The sequence below is a fragment of the Dermacentor albipictus genome, chromosome 7 (assembly GCF_038994185.2).
Source record: "Dermacentor albipictus isolate Rhodes 1998 colony chromosome 7, USDA_Dalb.pri_finalv2, whole genome shotgun sequence".
In the NCBI taxonomy this organism is placed as follows: Eukaryota; Metazoa; Arthropoda; class Arachnida; order Ixodida; family Ixodidae; genus Dermacentor; species Dermacentor albipictus.
This window is the reverse complement of record NC_091827.1, coordinates 119,098,284-119,121,721: the sequence shown is the minus strand read 5'-3', so window position 1 is coordinate 119,121,721 and position 23,438 is coordinate 119,098,284. Positions and strand designations below refer to the sequence as shown.

General features: G+C 44.7%; 1 protein-coding gene across 3 annotated transcripts in view; it reads left to right on the top strand.

The window, feature by feature from the left end:
- Window positions 1-23,438, top strand: part of Adck1 (aarF domain containing kinase 1) — a 103,882-nt gene that overhangs the window by 15,405 nt on the left and 65,039 nt on the right. For all 3 annotated transcript variants that reach the window (XM_065441539.2, XM_065441540.2, XM_065441538.2), the window contains 2 exons: window positions 7,288-7,371; window positions 20,392-20,595. In XM_065441539.2, the coding sequence (XP_065297611.2) occupies window positions 7,315-7,371; window positions 20,392-20,595 (261 nt within the window). In that variant the 5' untranslated portion in view covers window positions 7,288-7,314. The remainder of the gene's footprint in view (window positions 1-7,287; window positions 7,372-20,391; window positions 20,596-23,438) is intronic.

Sequence of the window (23,438 nt, the reverse complement as noted above, 5' to 3'; positions counted from 1 at the left end):
GTGCTATTGTAAGCTGGTCATGTGATGTGTGGCAGATAACCAGTGTTCTGTTGGAGCTGCAGAATGTGGGCTACTGGAAGAGAGTCGAAGTCGAGGAAGGCAGGGGAATTGGCGGTGTGAGAAAATACAGAAATTTAAATAAATTTACTTAAAATTTGGGATTTTATGTGCCAAAACCATGATCTGGTTATGAGGCAAACTGTAGTGGGGACTTGAAGCCCATTTGACCTCTTGGATTTCTTTAATGTGCTGCTAAGTCTTAGTGCTTAAGCGTTTTTGCATTTTGACCCCATTGAAATGCGGCCACTGCGGCTAGGGTCGAACCTGCAACCTCGAGCTCAGTGGTGCAACACCGTGGCCACTGGGTTGCTGTGGTGGGACAAGCTTACACGCACAGGAGGTTGTTGGCCGGCGTATGGCAGGGGCCACCGGAGAATCGCTGGGCGAGGTCGTCGTGCCGCATTGGACGTAAAAATAGGCTCCTGTTTGGTGAAGCTGGTCAGAGTTTTTCTTAAAATGATGACAGTATATGGTGGGACAAAATGCAGCGAAGGGAGTGTTAGTACTCGTGCAGTTGTGTGTCATTCCTGTTGTTCTTTCCTGCGACATTATGTATTCTTCCACGATGGGTGTTGCCGCTCTGTTCAGCATGAATTGTTTGAACCTCACGAATGTGCTGTCACCATCAAAAAAGACATGGGTGCTGCCATAGAGTTTCTGATCATTACCTAGGGGATAAAGGTGGCACTGTTTTGTTGTTGTGTTGAGAGAAAAATAAAATGCCGAGAAATGGTGGAATGCCGAGAAGTAGTATAGATTACCTAGGGGATAAAACCGGCACTGTTCTGTCATTACAAGCAATCGTTAGACATGTTGGTCATATCATAGTCATCAGTAGTCATTGCAAGTCATTTCAGTCATCACTGGTCATTACTTGTCATTACTAAGCTTTCTTAGTCATTTCTAAGCAATTGTAATCGTTACAGCTTGCCGTTAGATATATTGGTCATCTTGCAGTCATTACAAGTCATTTCAGTCATTATTGGTCATTACTGGTCATTACTAAGCATTTTTAGTCATTTCTAATCATCATCATCATCAGCCTGGTTACGCCCACTACAAGGCAAAGGTTTCTCCAACTACCCTGGTCATGTACTAATTGCGGCCATGTCATCCCTGCAAACTGCAAATCTCATCTGCCCACCTAACTTTCTGCCGCCCCCTGCTACGCTTCCCTTCCCTTGGAATCCAGTCCGTAACCCTTAATGACCATCGGTTATATTCCCTCCTCATTACATGTCCTGGCCATGCCCATTTCTTTTTCTTGATTTCAACTAAGGTGTCATTAACTCGCGTTTGTTCCCTCACCCAATCTGCTCTTTTCTTATCCCTTAACGTTACACCTGTCATTCTTCTTTCCATAGCTTGTTGCATCGTCCCCAATTTAAGTAGAACCCTTTTCGTAAGCCTCCAGGTTTCTTCCCCCTAGGTGAGTACTGGTAAGACACAGCTGTTAAACACTTTTCTCTTGAGGGATAATTGCAACCTGCTGTTCATAATCTGGGAATGCCTGTCAAACGCACCCCAGCCCATTCCTATTCTTCGGATTATTTCAGTCTCATGATCCGGATCCGTGGTCACTACCTGCCCTAAGTAGATGTATTCCCTTACCACTTCCAGTGCCTCACTACCTATCGTAAACTGCTGTTCTCTTCCGAGACTGTTAAACATTACTTTAGTTTTCTGGAAAATAATTTTAGACCCACCCTTCTGCTTTGCCTGCCCAGGTCAGTGAGCATGCATTGCAACTGGTCCCCTAAGTTACTAAGCAAGGCAGTATCATCAGCGAATCGCAAGTTACTAAGGTATCTCCATTAACTCTTATCCCCAATTCTTCCCAATCCAGGTCTCTGAATACCTCCTGTAAACACGGAACCCAAACATTTATTGAACTTTGCTTTACTTATCTTGTGAATGCCTGTATTGATATTTATATTGTTTACTCCCATACTGCTTTACTTATCTTGTGAAAGCCTGTATGGATGTTTATATTGTTTACTCCTGTTGAAACACTTACTTTGTGTCCCCCCTTACCCAATGCCCTTAAATGGGCCTGTAAGGTATGTTAAATAAATAAATAAATAAATAAATAAATAAATAAATAAATAAATTGTAATGAAGAAGAAGAGCACAGGAACAAGGCCAGCCAGATCGTCTCTTCCATGCCTGCTGTGCAACCAGTGGGCCAGCCGGATCGCCAGTGCTTGGCACGAGTGTGAGCCGTTCGAGCTACCAGCTGTTCCTGCTCTGCGTCACCTGCTTCCTCGGTTACGAAGAGACGTTACCATTGGAACTGTTCAGTGCACCCATTACAATCAGTGGAGGTGCGGAGTACTCAAGAACATCTACACCCTGGAACTCCGGTCTCGGACTCTGCCTCCCGTCATGCCTGACTATCGCCAGCCGACGCCGCCGCCACCCCCAGTTGCCTGCTATGGCGCTGTCCCGCAACTCCATCCAGCGGTTTTCAGCGGTACGGAAGAACAGGACGTCAATGACTGGTTGGCTACGTACGAACGGGTGAGCTTGCACAATCGATGGGATGATACCGCTAAGTTAAATGCCGTCATATTCTACCTAGCGGGAGTGGCTCACCTGTGGTTTAAGAATCACGAAGCCGACTTTCAGTCCTGGTCCGCGTTCAAGACCAGTTTCGCTGCAGTTTTCAGTCGCCCTGCCATCCACAAGTTGCGCGCCGAGCAGCGGTTACGAGAGCGAGCGCAACAACCCGGTGAAACATTCACCTGTTACATCGAAGAGGTTCTCGGCCTGTGCAAACGTGTGGATGCTTCTACGCCCGAAAATGAGAAATTGAAGCACATTTTGAAGGGCATCGCCGATGACATTTTTCAAATGTTGATCGCCAAGAGTCCGCGCGCCGTAGCAGAGCTCATAAACTTGTGCCAAAGCTACGACGAGTTGAGAAGGCAGCGCGATTTGACCAGGCGCCCCTCAGTGGCTGACAAGGCCCTCTCTTCCATGACCGTCCTCCCTGATGGCTCCCCCCTGCTCACGCAAATCCAAGCTTTCGTGCGGGAGGAAATTGCACGTCAGCTCTCTCTAATGCCCTTTGCTGAGCTACCCCAACAGCAGCCGCTGCCTTCACAGCCTCCTACACAGCTCGCCCCTACGCTCCGGCGGGTTATTGAAGAGCAAGTTGCTGAGGCCCTACCTATGCAGCATCAGCAGTACCCTGTCGCCGTGCCACTTACCTACGCAACCGTCGCCGTGCAGCCTCAAGTTGCTGAGGCTCTACCAATGCAGCATCAGCTGTACCCTGGCGCCGCGCCACCTGCTTACGCATCCATCGCCGCGCAGCCTCCTCGTCAACCGCTCATTGCGCTACATCCACGGCCGCTACCACCCGTTCGTCATCCCGTTCATCGACCTGCTCCTGCGTTTGCTAATCCTTGGCGCACACAAGACAACAGGCCCATATGTTATGCCTGCGGTATTCCCGGCCATGTTGCACGACTCTGCCGCCGCCGCATGCTGCACTCTGATGGGTTGGTGCAGTCACCTCCCTACGCCGACGTGCAACCTTTTCAAGACACTTATCTTAGTTGGCAGTCGAACAGGCCACCAGCCGAGCGCCCGGTCCTTCCACGTCGTTCGCCTTCCCCGCATCGCCGCTCGTTATCCCCCTTGCGTCGGCGCCCTTCACCCACGCAAGAGCATAAATAATAGCATTGGAGCAATAGCATGGAGCATAAATAGCATTGGAGAGATCATATCTCCCTGCCTGACGCCTTTCTTTATTGGGATTTTTTTGCTTTCTTTATGGAGGACTACGGTGGCTGTGGAGCCGCTATAGATAACTTTCAGTATTTTTACATACGGCTCGTCTACACCCTGGTTCCATAATGCCTCCATGACTGCTGAGGTTTCGACTGAATCAAACGCTTTCTCGTAATCAACGAAAGCTATTTATAAGGGTTGGTTATATTCCGCATATTTCTCTATCACCTGATTGATAGTGTGAATATGGTCTATTGTTGAGTAGCCTTTACGGAATCCTGCTTGGTCCTTTAGTTGACAGACGTCTAAGGTGTCCCTGATTCTATTCGCGATTACCTTAGTAAATACTTTGTAGGCAACGGACAGTAAGCTGATCGGTCTATAACTTTTCAAGTCTTTGGCGTCCCCTTTCTTATGGATTAGGATTATGTTAGCGTTCTTCCAAGATTCCGGTACGCTCGAGGTCGTGAGGCATTGCGTATACAGGGTGGCCAGTTTCTCTAGAACAATCTGCCCACCATCCTTCAACAAATCTGCTGTTACCTGATCCTCCCCAGCTGCCTTCCCCCTTTGCATAGCTCCCAAGGCTTTCTTTACTTCTTCCGGCATTGCCCGTGGGATTTCGAATTCCTCTAGACTATTCTCTCTTCCATTATCGTCGCAGGTGCCACTGGTACTGTATAAATCTCTATAGAACTCCTCAGCCACTTGAACTATCTCATCCATATTAGTAATGATATTGCCGGCTTTGTCTCTTAATGCATACATCTGATTCTTGCCAATTCCTAGTTTCTTCTGCACTGCTTTTAGGCTTCCTCCATTCCTAATTCTAATTAATTTCTAATCAATTGTACTCATTACAAGTTGTCGTTAGACATACTGGTCATTTCATAATCATTACGAGTCATTATTATTCATTACTGCTCACTAGTAATCAATTTTAGTCATTTGTAATCAATTGTGGTCATTACAAGCAGTCATTAGACATATTAGTCATTTTGTAGTCATTGGTTGTTACAAGTCATCAGTAGTTATTTTAGTCATTACTACTCATTACTAGACATTTCTAGTCATTTTAATCAATTTTGGTCATTACAAGCCATCGTTAGACATATCAGTAATTTCAGAGCCATTAGTAGTCATTACGACTTATTACTTGTCATTATTAGTTATTACTAGTCATTATTAACCTCCAGCAATCTCTATTATAACGTTATCATTCACTAACTGTCACTATCAATTATTTTTCATTCTTTAATCTGTCTTGATATGGCGGGATGACGCTTCGGCGGACACTGCGGTCATCAGGTCTGCTGACACAAACTTCACCACGAGCCTAGAAAGGCTTTCGCCTTAAAAGCAGAACGGCCGCTCCGGACAACCACTACCAAAATGAGTGGTCACCAACTCGGCCAAGTGTCGACATTCCTGAAGGTCATTTGCACCAACATGTATAAGATAAGTGGTGATTGCACGATAAAATTTGACAGCTTCTGGACATGTGCCGTGTGTTCCCGCTAACGTTAGCCAAGCTTCGAGGAAAAAAAAAAGTATTTATAAAACACTGTGCAAGATCCAATTTTCAAACCAACTGTGTTCGGTTGTCAGAGTTCTGAAGACCGAATGTTGTAACTCTTAAGATCATATCCTGCACTGTGCCTTCTTAAATAACTTTTTTCCTCGCATAGCTTGCCTAACGTTAGCTGCGCCATCCTATAATAGGCAATGATTTTTAAGTTTTTCAGAATTTTTACAAATTCTCTGTTGCACTGTAGTCCTTTAGCTGGGTTATTCAGAGAGGTGGACATTACTTGCAGAAGAAATCAATGCACATTCAACTAGTTAACAAAAAGTCACAAGTTAACTTTTTGATTATCTTACAGTACATATTGCAATTGAGGAATTGTAGCCTGTGAGCTTGCAAGGTGTATCCACCTGGAATGAATTGCCAGAATTACACCAGTTTGCAGATATGCGTCCTCACACTGGCCATAAAAATGCACTGTTTTTCCACGTTCTTTCTTTAACAAACCGCTCTTTTATGCGATGGAGCGCAAAAGCAACTGAAATGCCCATGTATTTCGTCTCGCACTTTGCAAAAAAAAATATCAGAAACTGGAAATTCATTTCAAGTGGTATGTCTTGCAAACTCACTGTCTACAATTCGTAAATTGCATTGTGTGCTGTAAAGTAATTAATAATTATGTTCATTAGTGAAGTTGTGTTAGATATGTTTCAATTTCTCGTGCTAGTAACGTCTGCCTCTTCAATTAATCCAGCTCAGCGACAAAAATTATACTACCTGCTGCAGGTCATTTTTTTTTTATTCCATAAAACTTAAAAAATTATCCCATCATATATATTGTTATGGGAAGCAATATGTTCCATAGTTCTTACATTTCATAATCCAACAATTTCATGCCGTAAGGCATACCATTGTTGGGCATGGTTGATTATAATACTTTAGAATCCCTCACCCTTAGGTTAAATAAAGGAAGCTAATTTTGTATTTTCAAGTATGATTATGCGGTCCCAATGAACTGGGCCAAGAAGCACAATGTGAAGTTTGTTATGGTGGGAACTGCCCAGCGCCAGCCTTCTCCACAATGCGAGCGTGTATCACGCACCCCGTTTATCATCTGCTACCATTTTTTTCTGTGAGGCATGAAAGACAATCCTCACTGCGCAAATAGGGAATGCATAATAAAGAAAAGCATTACTTAGGTGGCCAATGCATTCCCAAAGAAAAATTTGGTCTCTGCTGTTGTCATGTTGGAGCCAACAGCGCCCGCTTTCAAAAGTGTAAAAGTGAGAGGGAGTGCAGCAACAGTGGATGCTCGATTTTTTCACCAAAGCCCTGGTGGGGACAAGGGGTGCCGGGAGACCTTCTCAAATCTCTATAGGGCCCACTTTCGAGATGAGAACCCATATAAACAACCGAGCACCAGGTCGTAGTACATCTCTACCCACTAGAAAAAGAAAACAAAAAAACTGGGGGGTTTCTGGTTGCACTAGAATTTAAACCTAGTGCTTCCCGCATATGAAGCAGATGCTCTACCATTTTGCCACCACGGCTGTTTTGTGCAGGCTGCAAATTATATCATTTTGTTGCATTATCTAACTTTCACCCTTCCCTTGGCACCCATGCTGTAACTAATATACCGTTGGCTACCTGCCCTACGCATTAAATATGTGGCCTGCCCAACTCCATTTTTTCCTTGTCATCTCGGCTAGAATGTCGGCTGTCATGAGTGCGAGTAGCATCATTAAAATAGTTTGTCAAGAATTTGCTTCTTTAAAGTGAATTTAATTTATTATGACTTTGCAGTATTGTAGTATTTACCTGCTTATGGTCACAAGATTTGTGTCACCATCTAGTATTCCACATTTACTCTGTCTTCTTTGCCGAGTGCTCTATTGTCTGAGCTCAATCAAAACTTGGTGCTTAGGTTGCAGACACTGTCATGACACCTCATTCCTTTTACGCAGGTGTCCAGGATAGCGTACGACTACAAGATGGCCACCCTGGGAATGGATCAGGGCTCTGAGGAATACGCCAAGGCACGCTCTGAGGTGAGCATTCTTATCCCCTGGCATCTTGGATTGCGATAACCTGTCGATGAATCTGTCAAAGTTGCAAAGTTTTATTGCACAAAGTTGTTTGAGACACCATCGAAGAGAAGTCAAAGTGGTAATATGATGCTTTCTGGTTTTTCGGATGGACGCTCATTTAGTCATTAAATATCAGCCAATTGTAAATTCAGCTGTGTTGTGCCTTTTCATAAAGAGAATCATTGATTTAAAGCAGACGCACAAGTTAATTATTGGCTGCAAGCATTTTGAGGAAAAAAAAACTTTTACTGCACCATTACAAACAGAATGTGCCATACTGAACGTGTTAGTACCTTCATTAAAGTGGTTGCATGTGGCATGGCTGTGCCCATTAAAGGGAAATGAAGCTACCTTGAGTATGGCACGGGTTCAATTCATCCGACGCTTTATATCCATGTGTCTTCCCTTACCAGCACTTAACAGCGCTGACTGTGTACACAAATATGTACGCTATGGCTGGAGTGTTTAGTGTTTGCTTGGTGACAAGCTAAGCATTCTGTACAATAACTTTTACGTTTTTAGCGCACGAAAAGGGACGAGAGACAAACTACAGTTATACCACCAACTACAGTTACATGGCTGAATTCTCACAGGGGCGTGACACACCTGCTAGACAAATACTTTCCTCGCCGACCCGATGTTCAACACGAAGATTACACCGGCGATACAAATGCAACGCTCGATGAAGAATTCCACGAGTCAGAGATCTGCGCAGATCTCCACGACCTTAATGGGAAGCTGAAACAGTTTTCAATTTCCATGAATTGCTGGGATTGGGAAGCACAGACCTAATAATTTACGGTTCCGAAACTTTTTTCTTCGTTTTGGTAATATAAGGGGCAAAAATAGCTTTCTAAATCACCCCCCGCGGACACGCCCCCATCGCTTCCCGGAGCGCTGGGTGAGGTGGTTGCCAAAGCAGAGAACCGGCAAGAGGGACGTCATTCGCGGGGACCGAGCTGCCGGACCGGCGTGCTGGCATGCCTCTTTCTGTCCTGCGCTTTACTGAACGACGCTATGAGAGATATGCCGCCGCCGCCACCGCTCACGTTTGTTTTCTTTTGCAATTTTTGTAAACTGTTCTTTCCTTCTGTGCTGTGTGAGTGCCTACAGCCAAGGACACCCAACATGCCTTTGTTCTGAGCAGCATTCGGCTGCGCGAACACAGGCGGGCGAGACAATGTGGTGTTTCACAGGTTCCCGAAAGACAAGAAGCTTGCAGCGCAGTGGGTCCGTGCGGTAAGGAGAGATAAGTTCGTGCCGACGAAATCAACTGTGGTGTGCTCAGACCATTTCCGTGATAGCCGGATAGCCTTACGACAAATGCGGAAACGCGTTGTTGCTAGCGTTGCTATACTCCGTTTCATACATCACGTGCAACGCTGTGGAGGCTTGGGATACTTCTTGCAATAGCTGCGTTCGCACTTAGAAAAAGTTCGGTGTTTCTTGACCCGATTTTTGAGAAAATTTTCCATATATAAGCTCAGTTCTGAATGAAAAAAAAAAGAATTTACCCATAGAAACAATCCGTGTACTTATACGGCTGCTAGCACGTTCTTTTAAATCAATTTTTTTTTCGTCATTTTTTTATTGCAGCCTGTCGCAGCAGCTTCACGTGCATGCTCGTGCGAGCAAACGCCGCTGGCACGCTGCGAAGCATAGACGGAAACGCACGCAGTAATAAATTTTGGTGACCGGACTTCATGCGTAGCTTCCACAGCGTTGCACCTGAGGTATGAAATGGAGTATAGGCTTGCCTAGTGACGTTCGACGTACGGTTCCAGTTATCGTGTTTACCACAAGGCGGTGCTAAAACTGCCTAATACCTTTATGTCAACACTAGCATGGAGCACGCATCAAAATGAAAGAAAATATTTCTTTTCAAGAAGGGTGCAAGCGCATATCCTTTCTCCACACCGCAGGGAATGCTGATGTGACGCGTAAGGGGGCAGTGCCGCAGCAGACTCCGGCATCTGCTTGGCCCACAAAGAGTGTGATCATGACAGTGCCACCAGCTCCCGGGCGACAGCAGCCACCTCTGCTTCGCGCCTCTGAAGGAGGGCCCATCGACCTCTGAGTTGGTGGCCTCCAAGGCCCTGCTTTTTGAGGCAAGGCCTACCCCGAAAACACCCCGCTCAAATGAGCGGAAGTCCAGCAGCTCCCAGTAGTAAATAGACACAACTCCAAGCCAGACGGCGCAGACAGCGCTTCGGGAACGGCATGATTCTCGCAACCGCTGCAAGACAAATAAACCACGGATTACGGGACCTGGAAAGGCTTTGTGAGCCAACGCGACTCCACCTTGACACACAGCACAAAAACACTAACGATATGGAAACACAACTTTCGCGTTGGCATTTGAGAAGTCTTATCCACAACCTCCATTACATTAAAGCACTTATACACATATACAATCCAAATGTGCAATGTGTTCAGGAGAGACACCTAAAACCAACACAAAGAAACTTCTTCAGGCAATACGCCATTTTATGGAATGACTGCGACAATGCACTTGCCTTGTCGGATGGTGTTGTTGTCATAGTGGACAAAGGTGTTGCTTGTCAGCAGTTACTTCTCCGAACTCCCCTTGAGGCAGTCGCAGCCTGAGCGGTGATTTTTGAGAACTTGGTCACCATATGCTCTCCATACATCCCACAAGTTATCAACTTTCTGGAACAGGCTTTCTAAGCTTTATCGCTGAACTTCGTGAACCGTATATTGTTTTGAAAATCTAAATGCACATAGCGCTCTGTGGGGTTACTCTCATGACGTGAGAGGGCGCCTAATTAAAAACTTGCTCTTCTCCACAGGTGCGTAATTGCTAAACAGAAGAAAAGTGCCAAGATTCTACAGCGTTGCACACAAAACATACTCATCTATAGATTTAAGTATCACATCATGTTCACTCATGCCATCTCTGGAGTGGAACATATCAAAAACCCTTAAGGGAGTGACCACTTCCTGATCGTTTAAAATTAACAAAATGTGGTAAAACCTCTCCCCAAATTCCCCAGTGGAAAATTGATTCTTCCGACTGGAAACGATACAGAGCTGTCACACTTAACCTGCAATGACATCTGTACACCCAACATCAACGACGCAGTGGCATACTTCACAGCATTTGTTGTGAATGTAGTGCATCCCAGGAACACAAGGATCGCATTCTAAAGGGGCGTGTTCCCTGGTGGAATGGTGATTGTGGGGAAGCGCAAGGAAGGCAAAATAAGGCTTGAGGGTCACCCTCATGACTCCAACCGCAAGAAATCTAATAACTTCAAGGAAACTGACACTGAGGGTATAAGAATGCGCCGCTGTGCCAAAAGGGAAAGCTGGCAAAAATACATATTAGGCATACACTCTTAGACAAATGAAAGAAAACCCTGGAACAGAGTTAACAAATTAAGCGGCCAGTAATCCCATCCTCTACCATTAGTAAACATTCATGGAAATACTCTTGAAGACCAGAATGATTTTCTAGGTGCTCACTTTTAGTATATTTCCAGTTCACCTCAATACACAGATACATTTCTACGATACCAGTGACAAGCAAAGCAATTGTCCCTTGATAGGAAAATAACAAAGAATGAATCGTACATCCTTCCATTCAACATGGCCGAGTTTCAGGCCCCACTGAGTTGTAACAAGTCGGTGCCGAGATGAGACAGAATAGCTTACGACATGATCAGACAGTTAAAATGTGAAAACCGTAAAGCACTGCTATTCCTTTTTAACTCAATTTTCTGTGGTGGGTGCATCCCGGCTGCCTGGAAAGGGGCTGTAATGATTCCTAATCTCAAAGACCCGACTTGAGGCAGCAGTTATAGGCCTATAGCCTTAACAATTTGCCTGTGAAAACTCTGAGAAAATGACTAACGGATGCCTGGCCCATTTTCTTGAAAGCAGCAAAACACTAGATCCCCGACAGTCCGGTTTCAGGGAAGGCAGATCCATAACAGATCACCTTGTCCACATCAATATCCGTGGTGCCTTTGTGCATAAAGAGTTTTTCTTGTCTGTATTTTTAGACATGGAGAAAGCTTATGACACCACTTGGCGTTTTGAAGTCCTTCGTGATCAGGCCGAAATGGGTGTGCGAGGTAACTTGCTGAGGTGATTCATAGTTATCTCTCTTATCACACATTCCGTGTTAGAGTTGACAACGTCCTTTCTTGTCTATTTATACAGGAGACTGGTGTACTACAAGGTAGTGTGCAGTGCTGTGCTCTATTTGTTATAAAAATAAGCTCTCTCTATACTGTCATACCATGCACAGAGAGAGAGAGAGAGAGATAAAGAGGAAAGGCAGGGAAGTCAACCAGTACCATGCACAATGTTCTATTCTGTGTATGTGGATGATGTGCAAATCAGTTTCAAACCTTGTAATCTTGCTATCTGCGAGCAACAGGTGTAGCTTGGCTGGATATCTAAATGGAGGGACGAGAATCAATTTAGACTAAACCCACAAAAAAGCATGTGTGTCCTCTGTGGTAGATCTCAAGGAAGAATGAATAAATGTGAGCTGTGAACATAAATTTTCGGTTATCATTTTAGACTGCAAGTTAAATTTTTTCCCGCACCTGGACTATCTGAAAAGGAAGCGCTTGAAGGCTGTAAGTTCGCTGAAGCTCTTCTCAAGCACGTCATAAGGAAGCGTGACAGGAGATGCCTCCTTAGCTTATACAAAAGCCTTATACACAGGGTGTCAGAACGAAATGTTTTTCGTTATGTTTTAAAGAGACACTAAAGGCAAAGGGAAAGTCCATGTGTACTGTTTAAATACTATTACAGATACCTCGCAACTCTTGTTTTGAGCCAAGAAAAGACTTAGTTAACAAGAAAATTGCATCTGAAGGCCCCCAATACCTTTATCGCAATTAAAATATCCCGCTACCCAACTGGGAAGTGGTGACGTTGCATACGCCATTTGCCCTTTGCTGCCACCGGTGAGTGAAACAGCGCACGACAGACAGCGGTACGGTTTTGTGCACAAAACGCTGACTCACGGCCATGGTGATACCAAGCCAAGACAGAGCAGTGGATACGCCACTGAAGCTGCTTTTGCACAAGTGGGCTTGGACCGTTCAGGCATTTCGCAACATCACCTGAAAGTGGAATTATCTGCTACTTGCAGTTTGTGCGAGTTTCGTGAGCCAGCCAAACAGGCAGCATTATGCAATGACAAAACTACCGAAACACGAAAGCGTGGACGGCACAGAGTCGAGTGAAAATGAAACCTTTCGATCACCCGCGTCGTTGTCATGGGTAAAGCCAATGAGTTCTTTTTTCTAAAGATGGAATAAAACTGGACAAGTAACATTTTCTTTCGCCTTATAATTCAATACAACAATCTTTTTATAACGAGTGGTTGAGCACTAGTGATAGAATATAAAGTAGCAGTGCCTTTGTTATCAGGCAAGTACTTGAAAGTCCTGAGGGAGACTCTAACCAGGCCCTGCATTTACCTCAATTTCTTGATTACTGAGGCTCTGTTCGCAATAATATTGACGCCTTAGGAATCCTCTAGCACTAATCTATCACTTTAGCTTGACTTACTATTTGCCTTTAGTATCCCTTTAAGCTTTGTTCCATTGAAAAATGATCTGTAACAGTTTATAACGGTTTTGGTTTGCATGTCAAAATTTTCAAAGCAAAGTAACAATAAAAACAGTAGTATTTATTTTTCTCAATAAGTGAATTATGAATTCTGAGCGTGATCTTGGAAGCAGCACGTCATCGAATGTGCTCGCTGAAACGTGAGACCGCTGTTCTGATAAAAGAAACTTAAGGGGGGACGTGGCTTTGAAAATCAACTTCCTTATTTTTTTTATGAATTTTGATGAAAATTGGCTCAAGTGTTTGGAATGTTTCCCTGATGCTTCCATAAAAGTTTCAGAGCAATATCTTGAGAACATTTTATTGAATTTTATTGAGCAGAATTTTTTCCCCTCTAACTTTCTGGTGAGCCTGGGGAACTTATAAAATGTGATAGAGGGCTTGTTAAGTATCGATTGCATAGCTAAATGTGTGCTGAAGGTCATGACATTCTTGCTTTTTTTTTTTCGCAACACAAATTTTTTGGAGTGCCATTTTTTATGTTACCTTCATATCAACCACACTTTCAGGGTAGACCAAAAGCCATATCGTAAATTTACAAAGGGTCGAGATAAGAAAGTGAGAATGTCACGACCTGCACTGCAGCCCAAGTAACGTGGGGAAAAAAAAAACAGAATCAAAATATGTCAGTAAGTGAATTATGAATTCTGAACGTGATCTCGGAAGCAGCACATCATCGAATGTACTCGCTGAAATGCAAGACCACTGTTCTGATAAAAGAGACTTAAACAAACCATAAAACTTCAGTAACCGAGAATTGTACCCGTAGAAGACGGGTACAAGACGAAACGATGAGCTTTTCAGTGCGCAAGCCCTGGGTTTTCCTACAACACCGATCTCCGAGTGCACCAAATGGGAGGCTTACTACAGTGGAGCGCTCGACCACTTGTACTATCCCTGCCTGAGATAGTACATACGCTAATTCTGAAGTTTCCTGAAGGCGGTTGTTTTGGATTGGCAACTTTCTCCTTGAATCGAAAACCGATCAAAGGTATTTCGGTTTCACTCCAAAACAAAATAATCAATAATGTTTTAGTTACGTTCTCGTTCTGGACTAAAATATCCTTTTTTTTTTCAGTTTTGATTTGGGTTTTTGTTCTGTTCCGACGCACTGCTTTTATGCCTTGACTACAGAGCCGTAGTTTAGAACTCTGCAACACCTAGTGTTTTAAAGAGGTTAGACCCATTGCACCATCTGGGTATCTTGCTTGCTACAGGTGCCTTCAAGACTAGCCTGGTAGAAAGCCTGTATGTTGAGTCAGATTAATGGTCCCCGCATCTCCAAAGAACATATTCAAGTTTATCTTGCTCCTTGAAACTAAAAGCTGATATAGGACACCTATGCCATTCCGCTATGAGCAGCATATCAGCTGCCAGGCTTCATCGACTCCTTTGTCCCTACATGTAGAAGCGTCGGCTTAAGAAACAGGCATGATACCTCAAGAGAATGTCCTAGTGGCTCTCAGTAGGCTTCCACAGCCTTGGGAGGGGCAGTCTGTTGAGTGTGATGTCTCTTTTATTATGATTTCCAAGTGTGCACCTAAGACTCATATACGTTTGTGCTTCCTCGAACTTCAGGCGAAGTACTCGTGTGCAGAATTTTACATGGATGCTTCTAGATATCTTACTGCTGTTGCTTACGCAGCTTTAGGACCCCCTTTTCAGTATCCAGTGCACTAAATCCGCTTACAAGCATACTCACAGCCGAAGCATATGCTATCCTCTTGGCAGTTAAGCACATACAGCTAATGAATCTAGCAAAAGCAGTTGTGTTCAGAGACTCATTGAGCATCGTTAGAGCCCTAATGAATCTATAAAAAACAAGAATCTAGTTTTTAACGAACTGTACGACTTGTTATGCTCAGCTTATATGGGCTAGCAAGTCATCATAGTGTGCTGGGCACCCGGACACAGAGACTTAAAAGGCAATGTAGCTGCAGACGAAAGTGCCACATCAGTAATTTTTGGATACACAGACACAAACCTAGATACCTATCCCTCCCACAGACCTAAAAGTTTTCCTGCACCTATAGTTGTGGAAATGTTGGCAAAGGCAGCGGGATACTGAAGGGTCAAATAAACTACATATAATCAAACGAAGAATAAGGAAATGGATCTCTGAGAAAACGACAAGACACAGGGAAGTGCATCTGTGCAGGTTGAGGATAGGATATACCTATGGAACACACTCCTACCTCCTTACTTGAAGTGATCCTCCGACATGTGATAGATGTAGCAACATTCTTACTGTCCTCAATGTTCTTAGCCAGTGTCCTGAAATAGAAGCCCAGCATAAAAAGTACTTTTATCCTGCATGTCATGAGTACATCCCTCTTCACCAGCCATTATTTCTGAGCAACGAGCCACCTTTTCATTTTAAAACAGTCTTATTAAAGTTTTTAGATGACGTAAACACTGTACTAATCATATGTCTATGTTATCTGAGCAACAGCAGTAAAGGCTGCCAGCTTGGCCTCCGTGATATACCTGCCTCCACAGTTGAAAGTCATGCATTCTGGTTTGCTATTAGATTTAGTTTTTCTTCAAGAAAAGGTCTTTCTTAGAAAAAGCATTTTTTTGCTTACGCTGATGCAATAAATAAATAAATAGAAAAAAATAGCACTACTTGGTTATCATCATCGTCAGTTGTCCCTGCAAGAAATTGCAGCAGTTCAACAGTAGTTGCAGTTCTTCTGGCTTCCGTTCGTCATTTCACCTTTGTATCTGTGTGTTCAAGCGTGATGTAATCGTTTGTGTGCTCGTTTCGAGCATGCCACGCTGCAGAGGCAATGCCAGCAACGAGCTTGCTTAAAACGTCGTGTAAGAGTTATTCAGAGGCCCAGTGGCTTTCGGTCGAAGTTGCTTAACTTTTTGCCTGAAGTGGTTACATGCTTTGCACTGTTGCAAGTACACGTTGGAAATTGTAGTTAATTTTACCACAGCTCTGCAGGTGAGCCCAACTTGCTTTTGGGTACATATTGCTAGTCGTTTAAAGGGGTCCTGAGCTATTCCTTGGGCTTGGTGAAATAACATAGTCTGCTGGTAGCGTATGCTGCTGTGAACATCTCAGCCAAGTTTTGCTGTCATACACGGTGTGTGAAACTCGCAAGCAGAGTGCGAAGTCACCTTTCTTTGAAATGCTCTCTTTTCAACCAGAAACCTGCTCCTCTCTCTCTTCTGGACACTTTATTTCGTAATGAAGCGGATTCCCATATGCAGCTGCTATCGGTAGCTGCGATCTGCTACGGAGCGTAGATACCGCGGCGGCCGCGGGGTGCCACCACGTGTTCACTAGCTAAGTGCACTGGGACTTGCTGAGGACAAATGCATTTGGCTTACACTTAGTACATCATAGGCACCAGAATCAGAAGTCCTGGAGTCTATGTTAACATCGAAAGTGAAATTTGAACTGCACATCATGGTGACATTTAGAAGGCGGAGTGTTGTGGGCACGCCCCACTCCGCCGTAGCCTTCACAGCGCAAGGCATTAAAGAAGGAATTGGAGCACAGCGGGGGCCGTGTGTGACAGGCAATAACTCCGCTTCTGCTGAACGCTTTGAAATAATTTTTACGGCGAAGTATTTCTGATGTAGCCAATTTTCACTTCAGATGCCTTTCTTCACTACGATAAAAAGTGGTTGAGGGCCCCTTTAAGGCTATGTTGTTTGGGTAGAACACAAACGCAAGGTGCAGGATAGAGATAGACAGGATGAGGACAACTGCTGACTGCTAACCGGTGTAGCTTACTAAGGGCACATTTGCAGCTCGCAACTTATTGCACTGTGTGTACCCTTGAATAGGCAACGAGAGGATAATGAGATTAAAAAAGATGCTCATAGGCTACAGTACTGCAATTTGTCTTACAAGCACATGTTTGGTTGCAGCAAAGTGGTTAACACATGTCCTGGGCACACCCTCTTTTCATATGAAGACCCAGTTAGTGCTCACCTGTTCGTCCTTTCCTTGGTTGCGTAGAAGCTTCATTCAGTTCCATTGACTTCCATCGGGTTGCTAAGGATACCGATTTTTTCTGGCTCCCAATGGATTGTGAATGTCCAAAATCGTTCATAATGTTTCCGGTGTCTCCTCTGCAGGCTTCACAGTGTGGGAACCTCTTAGACCACCCTTCTCCGATTCCCGTGCGACTTGGGCCATTCGCTCATGCGATCGCTGGGGACACACCATTCCAGCCTTATTTTGGATTGTGTACCTTCCCTCTGGCATCACTGTCCAAAGCTCAATAGCTGACCATGCGTACATTCACGTTTGCTTTCCTGTATCCCCGTGTGCCGCACAGAGTGAACTGAGCAATCATAGCCTATTGCCTTGCTACGATAGTTTTGATACAGTTGAAGCTTAATTGTGCTTCATGGATGAGAAGCCATTCGAGGCAATGACAGACTGCACATCATCATTGCTTGCGTTGAGCACGCCTCTTTGCACTTTGGCCCCCTAGTGATATTGTGTAAGTCTCGCCACGTCGACATGGAGAGGTCCGGTCTCTGGTTCTCTAACAGCTAGCCTGTGGACTTCAACGACGACTGCACCATCGTGGAGGGCAAGTGACTGAAGAGGAGATAATGCAGGACAACTAAAGATACGATTGAGCAGGGCCCCAACGGACTGCCTACTCCAACTTACAGGATTGCTTTTGTGCCTCTTGACATCTTTAAGAATTTAAATTCCTTACTCAGGCAGATTCTCAACACCTACCTTATTAATGTGGTTCCAAAAGGAATTAACGAAGTGCGTTTCAGCACCAAGAAAAACATCATAGTGGAAGTAGCAACACAGGCCATCCTAAAAGACTGAAAACCATGTGCATACTAGGATATGTAGAAGTCCGGTTGTTCATTGTGCATGGTGGTTGCACTGGGACAGGCGTTATTTCTGATGCGATTGACATCAGCAGTGAAGGGTTCCAAAGGTCTTCAACAGTAAAAGTCATCGACTTGCATCGCTTAGGTCGCTCAACAATCACCAAGCTTCTTTTCGAGGGAGGCGTGCTACCTGATCATGTCAAGGTGGGCTACGTGAGACACTTGGTATGTTCTTACATGCCCCGATTGTTGTAGTGTCGCAAGTGTATAAAGTTAGGCCATGTCAGCACTGTCTACACAGGCCAGATGGCATGCCTCCACTGTGCAGGCAGTCATCACATATCTTTATGCACACTAAAAGAAATGAAGCGCTTGAATTGCAATGGCCCACACGAGGCGAATTTCAGGGATTGTCTCAAACAGAAAACAGAAATGAAAATATTCTACCAAATGGGCAAGACAAATGTCACACAAAAAGGTGGCAACGTCAGTGCAGCACCGGACAAGGCGATTGCGTCACCTACTTGGGCAAGCTGTGTAGGTAAACGAGAGCTCACTCGCTCCAATGCTGCAGGTCCAGCAGACGGTAGTCGAATTGGCATAGATGGATCTCCCCGAGCCATTGCTTCAAGTGAGCAGCACATGGCCAGAGTTGCCACCACGCACACGGGCCTTTAACTATCAGTTCAATCAATGACAGTGTACCGAGAAATCACAATCTGACTCCGTCATCAAAGCCATGCTGCAACGAATAATCAATGCCCTGCAGCTGCTACTGTCTGGTTTAAGTATGCCAGTGGTGCTAACCGCTGTAAAAATTTCGCAAGCTATACACAGTCTCCTAGCTACTCTGAAGTAACCTGCCTCTGTTCACGAAGATGACTGTGCTGTGCTGTGAAGTGTGCATGTACATGACGCCCAGAAACAATATGCTGTGCAGTTCTCATCATTGTCTTTGTCATACCACCACCCTCCTTCCTCTTCACATTCATCTCCTTGCCCAGCGTGGAGTAGCAGGCTGGAGGCATTTCACTCGGACCAACCTCTCTTCCATCTTTCTGCAATTAAAAATTTGCTTTCTCTCTAGGTACGTAAGTGGCATTATGTACGAGGTTTTATGAAAAAGTTTGCAAAAGATCAATTCCTGTCATTCACTAAACAGGGTATCAGTGACTTCAATATGATTCAAAGAATCCAGTTAGACCAAAGTCTTTTCTCTGTCCACCCTAGGAACAGAGTTGTGAAGCTTTGAAGAAATGTTCAAGAAAAATGCTCTTCCAAATGTAAACTATAAAGTCTTGCAACTTTTGTTCTAAAGTAGACAGAGCAAAGTGATTAGTGAATTTCTTGTCTTGAATTATGCTGAAGCCACCGATACCCTGTTTAATAAAATTTGAAGGACTGGTCTTTTAATCTGTGCTTCAGATCACACGCATGCCACATTTATTTTCCGTGTAGCAGGACTGCTATGGCACTCGCTTCATGAACGCAGATGGGCTTGCATATACAGTTATAATAAGGATATAAAAGTAGCTACACGAGAATGGATATGTATTTCGATCCGGCGCTTAGGCAACAGTCTGCATTGGAGGAATTGCCGCTTGACTCGCTTGTAGAAGAGCAACCAATGCATATGACCGTAGCATAATCGAGTTGTGTGAGTGCATGCAAGAAAACCCAATGGTTGTGCACCTGTCAGAAAAACCAAACCAGTCAGAAGCTTGTAGTAACGATTTGTTCTGTCACCAACGAGGGGCGATCAGTTCTTGCGAGTCTCAAGTAAAGAAACACAGGCATGGCAGCTTCATTCGTGTAAGGTGGCATCGTTTGTAATACCAGCCCCTGCCTGTAAACAGATGTAATCGCACCCCGTGAGCAATAAATTAGCGAGCATATAACGGGGACCCTTTGAGAGATTAGAAACCAGACATCAGTGCTTGCGAGCACAACACACAGAAACTGCCTGCGAGATGAAACCAAGGCTAACTGCCGCATGCCTGCGCAACGTGCAGATGCACGAGTGGTTGCCAATGTAGGGGTGCAAATACGCCGTGGAACTAAATTTGAGAGACTACAGAGCAAAAAAAGAAATTTCTTGTATCCGCACAGGATGGCACAGCAATTGCTGGGCGGAGTTGAAAAATTGATGCATTCTTAAAACGTACAGATGGGGTTGTAAATGTACAGTGTCAACCACTGGGGACTTGTTTGCAGTGCTGCATATTTACGTGTTTAACACTCGGAGGGTTAAAGGATAACAGTGACGGAGAGGCCTTGTTGCCGAGGAACACTGATTGTTCACGTTCATTGCAAGTCTTAGTGTTGTTTGCAACTTCAAATTAAAATCTTTGTAAGTTGTCAGGCACACATCCCCATTTGAATTTCAAACCTGCTAATGTGTTACTTAGACAGAAATTGAATTTGTTGCACTTTGGAAAAAAAGAACTCCAGCTCGCAATTGTTTGGAAATGGCTGAAACCCCCGGCGCTTTGGTCGGGGAGCTGAGTACGCCCCTGGTCCGTGCCTCAACTGACACATTGGTTGCAGGTGCACCAGCGGTCGGCAGAGCGGCTTCTGCAGCTTTGCTGCATCAATGGCGGTGCCTTTGTCAAGGTAGGCCAGCACGTGGGTGCCCTGGACTACCTACTGCCGGAGGAGTATGTACGCACCCTGAGGGTGCTGCACAGCAAGGCACCAGCCTCTCCACTCCACAGCATCCTCCAAGTGCTCCGCGAGGACCTCGGGCAAGACGTGAGGGCACCGTCTTCTCACTCGTGCACATTTCGTGCAAGGGGGTTGGGCAGGTCATGTAATGCGCCGAGCAGGTAATAGGTGGTCTACTAGAGTGGCTAATGCCATTAGCCGAGTTGTGGCCGGCTGATAGAATGGCAAATTGTGTTACCAGGGCAATAGGACAAGAAGGAAAGAGTTTGGAGCAGATCTGGAGGCTGGGTCGCAGGGAAGATCGTCCCTCTGTAAAAGACACCCAACTCTTTTTCTAAGTCGGAAATTATTGTAATTTGCCATTGAGCTGTGAGATATTGCTGTATAGTTCAACTTGATAATAACAAAATTACATCTGCGACGAAAGCTATTTTGTTATATTTGATAATGAATATAAGCAGTCATTATAACAACAACTTAAAAGCAACCAAAGAGGTGAGTAAGGGTGCTCGAACAGTCTCTCAACAGATTCAGAGAAGGGTTCTTATTCAGGTTGCTTTGATATGTTGGCTTGGCAAAGCACTGCCAGAACAGATCTTATGACAGAATGGAAACTGAGAACCCCCGTACGATAATGTGCAGGTGATGTAGGTGTAACGAATAAATACAAGCTCTGTTTCAATAGTTGGTGCAGTACGTTTAAAAAAATAATAATTTTGCAATCTTTAAGATACATCAATGTGGTCACCTTCAAATTACTCCCGGTTAGACACAATACACTGGTTCCACCTCTTCTATTGCTAGAGGCACCCTTGTAAATCTTCTGTTAACTGATTCAGCATCAATGTCACTTCCTTTTGAATGGTTGTCATATCCCTGATGTGCTGTTCCCAGAGCACCAGTTTGCATTTGGGAAAAAAAAAAAAAAGTCCCAGGAGGCTAAATCTAGTGAGTAGGGAGGGCTTTCGAGCACAGTGATGGAATTGCATGCCAAGAACTCGTGCACTATCAATGCAGAGTTTGCAGGGACATTATTGTTGTGTGGAACCCAGTGCTCTTCTTTAGGAATATTTGGTCTCACGTGTCACATATAATCTTTCAATACTTCAGGACCTCCATGTAGAAAGCTGCATTGACACTTTGACCTTTGGGTAGAAATTTATGGTGCACAATTTCATGGCAGTCAACAAACACAATCAACAGGACTGCTTTTTGCTTTGTTCTTCTGCAATTTTTTTGTCCTCAGCTCATCTTCTGTTTTTCCACACCTTGGTGTGCAACTTCAGCTTGATGTTGCTGGTGACAACCCTTTATAAGAATTTATCACTGTAATCTGAAGTATTCCGACTACAGTGGAACCCGGCTGTATCGAACTCGCAAAAATACGCCTATCAGTTCGATATAGAGCATAAGCCAGCTAAAGAATTGGATGTCATAAAAGTACATACCATTTATGAAATCACTTTATTGATGAAACTACTTAGTTACCCATGAAATAGTCCTGTATTTTCTTTTGCCTGGGCAATTTCGCTGCCTGCAACGCACGCACTTCTCCACATTGTCTAAAGCTGGAACCGCACGGCGCGTTTTTCGCGAGCGAAAAACGCGACGGGCGGCAAACGCCCGCGTTGCCGCCGACACGCCTCAGAGGATGTGGTCAAAGGATCCTCGTTGCTTTATTGTGCCCACTTTCACTTGTGCTCGGTAGGCTGTCGGCAATGTAGTCTTTGTTTTCGGGCCCTCCCGTGGTCGCGACACCATCATCTGCGCTCAAAAACTCGTCGACCATTGACTCGTCAACAGCTTGCGGAAATTCTGACAGCTCGCTCCAAACTTTGGCAACACAGGCAACGGCTTCATTGCATTCATCAGAATTAACAGTCATCACCGAGCATGCAGAAGCCAGCATGTCTGAAGCAATTTTGTATGAACCACTTGTACACGGCCGTGCGTACGAGTCGGGCGACACAGGCACCAGGTCGCGAGTTTGGACACTTTAGCCCTAATCTCCCCCTTATTCTTCAAGATTGTGCTGGGAGTGCTCCTCGGAATCGTGCACACTGAGAGGACATACGACTTCTCACCATGTTCAACCCGATTTGTGATTTTGAGCTTCATGACAAAAGGCGAATTCTGCCGCATTATCATGGCAGCATTGCGGGAGAAGGCCCACACGGTGCAAACACCATGAACCAGAAAAGCAGCGAGACAACTCGCACTTGCGCCATCTTGCACGACGAGGGCACAAGAGCCTCGGATTGGCTGTCCGAGCAAGCACTGCCGGCGGGCCAGGATAATTTTTTGCAGGGAGGTGTCGACGGCTCACACGAGGCAGCGCAGTCATGCTAGGGAGAGTGGTTGGATGTAGCCGCGCCACTGGGTTTACCGGCCACCGTAAGGGAAAGTCAACTTCTGGGGGCACTTTTCCGCTGCTTGAAGTTCGATATATCGGGAGTCACTGCTATTTTTTTTTTCGATATAAGCATAATTTTTGCTGTTTATAGTCATTGGAACTATACTGTGTTCCGAAATTGTTCGATATATAGAATAATTTAATGTAAACGGGTTCGGTACAGTCGAGTACGACTGTAGTGCAACATTTTTTTCGTCGCACTTTTGCTCCGGAGTCAGTTGTTTTGGCACCACCGTAATGCAAACCTTTTTCATTTCGACATTTTCACTCAAAATCTGGTGAACAAAATACGTTCCCAAACCAAGTGCATCAATACCATTTTAGCAGTCATTCGGTGTTCACATAGCACAACACAGCACACATAATCAGTGCTTTCATTTGTCACAAGCGGTAAAGGGGTGTTCTGATCTTGCAGTCCTTGACGTATTTACAATCTTCTCAAAAAGACCCACTTGAGCCCAGATTTTTCCTTTAGGGTATCCTTTACATGCAACATTTGATGAATTTGTGCATCACC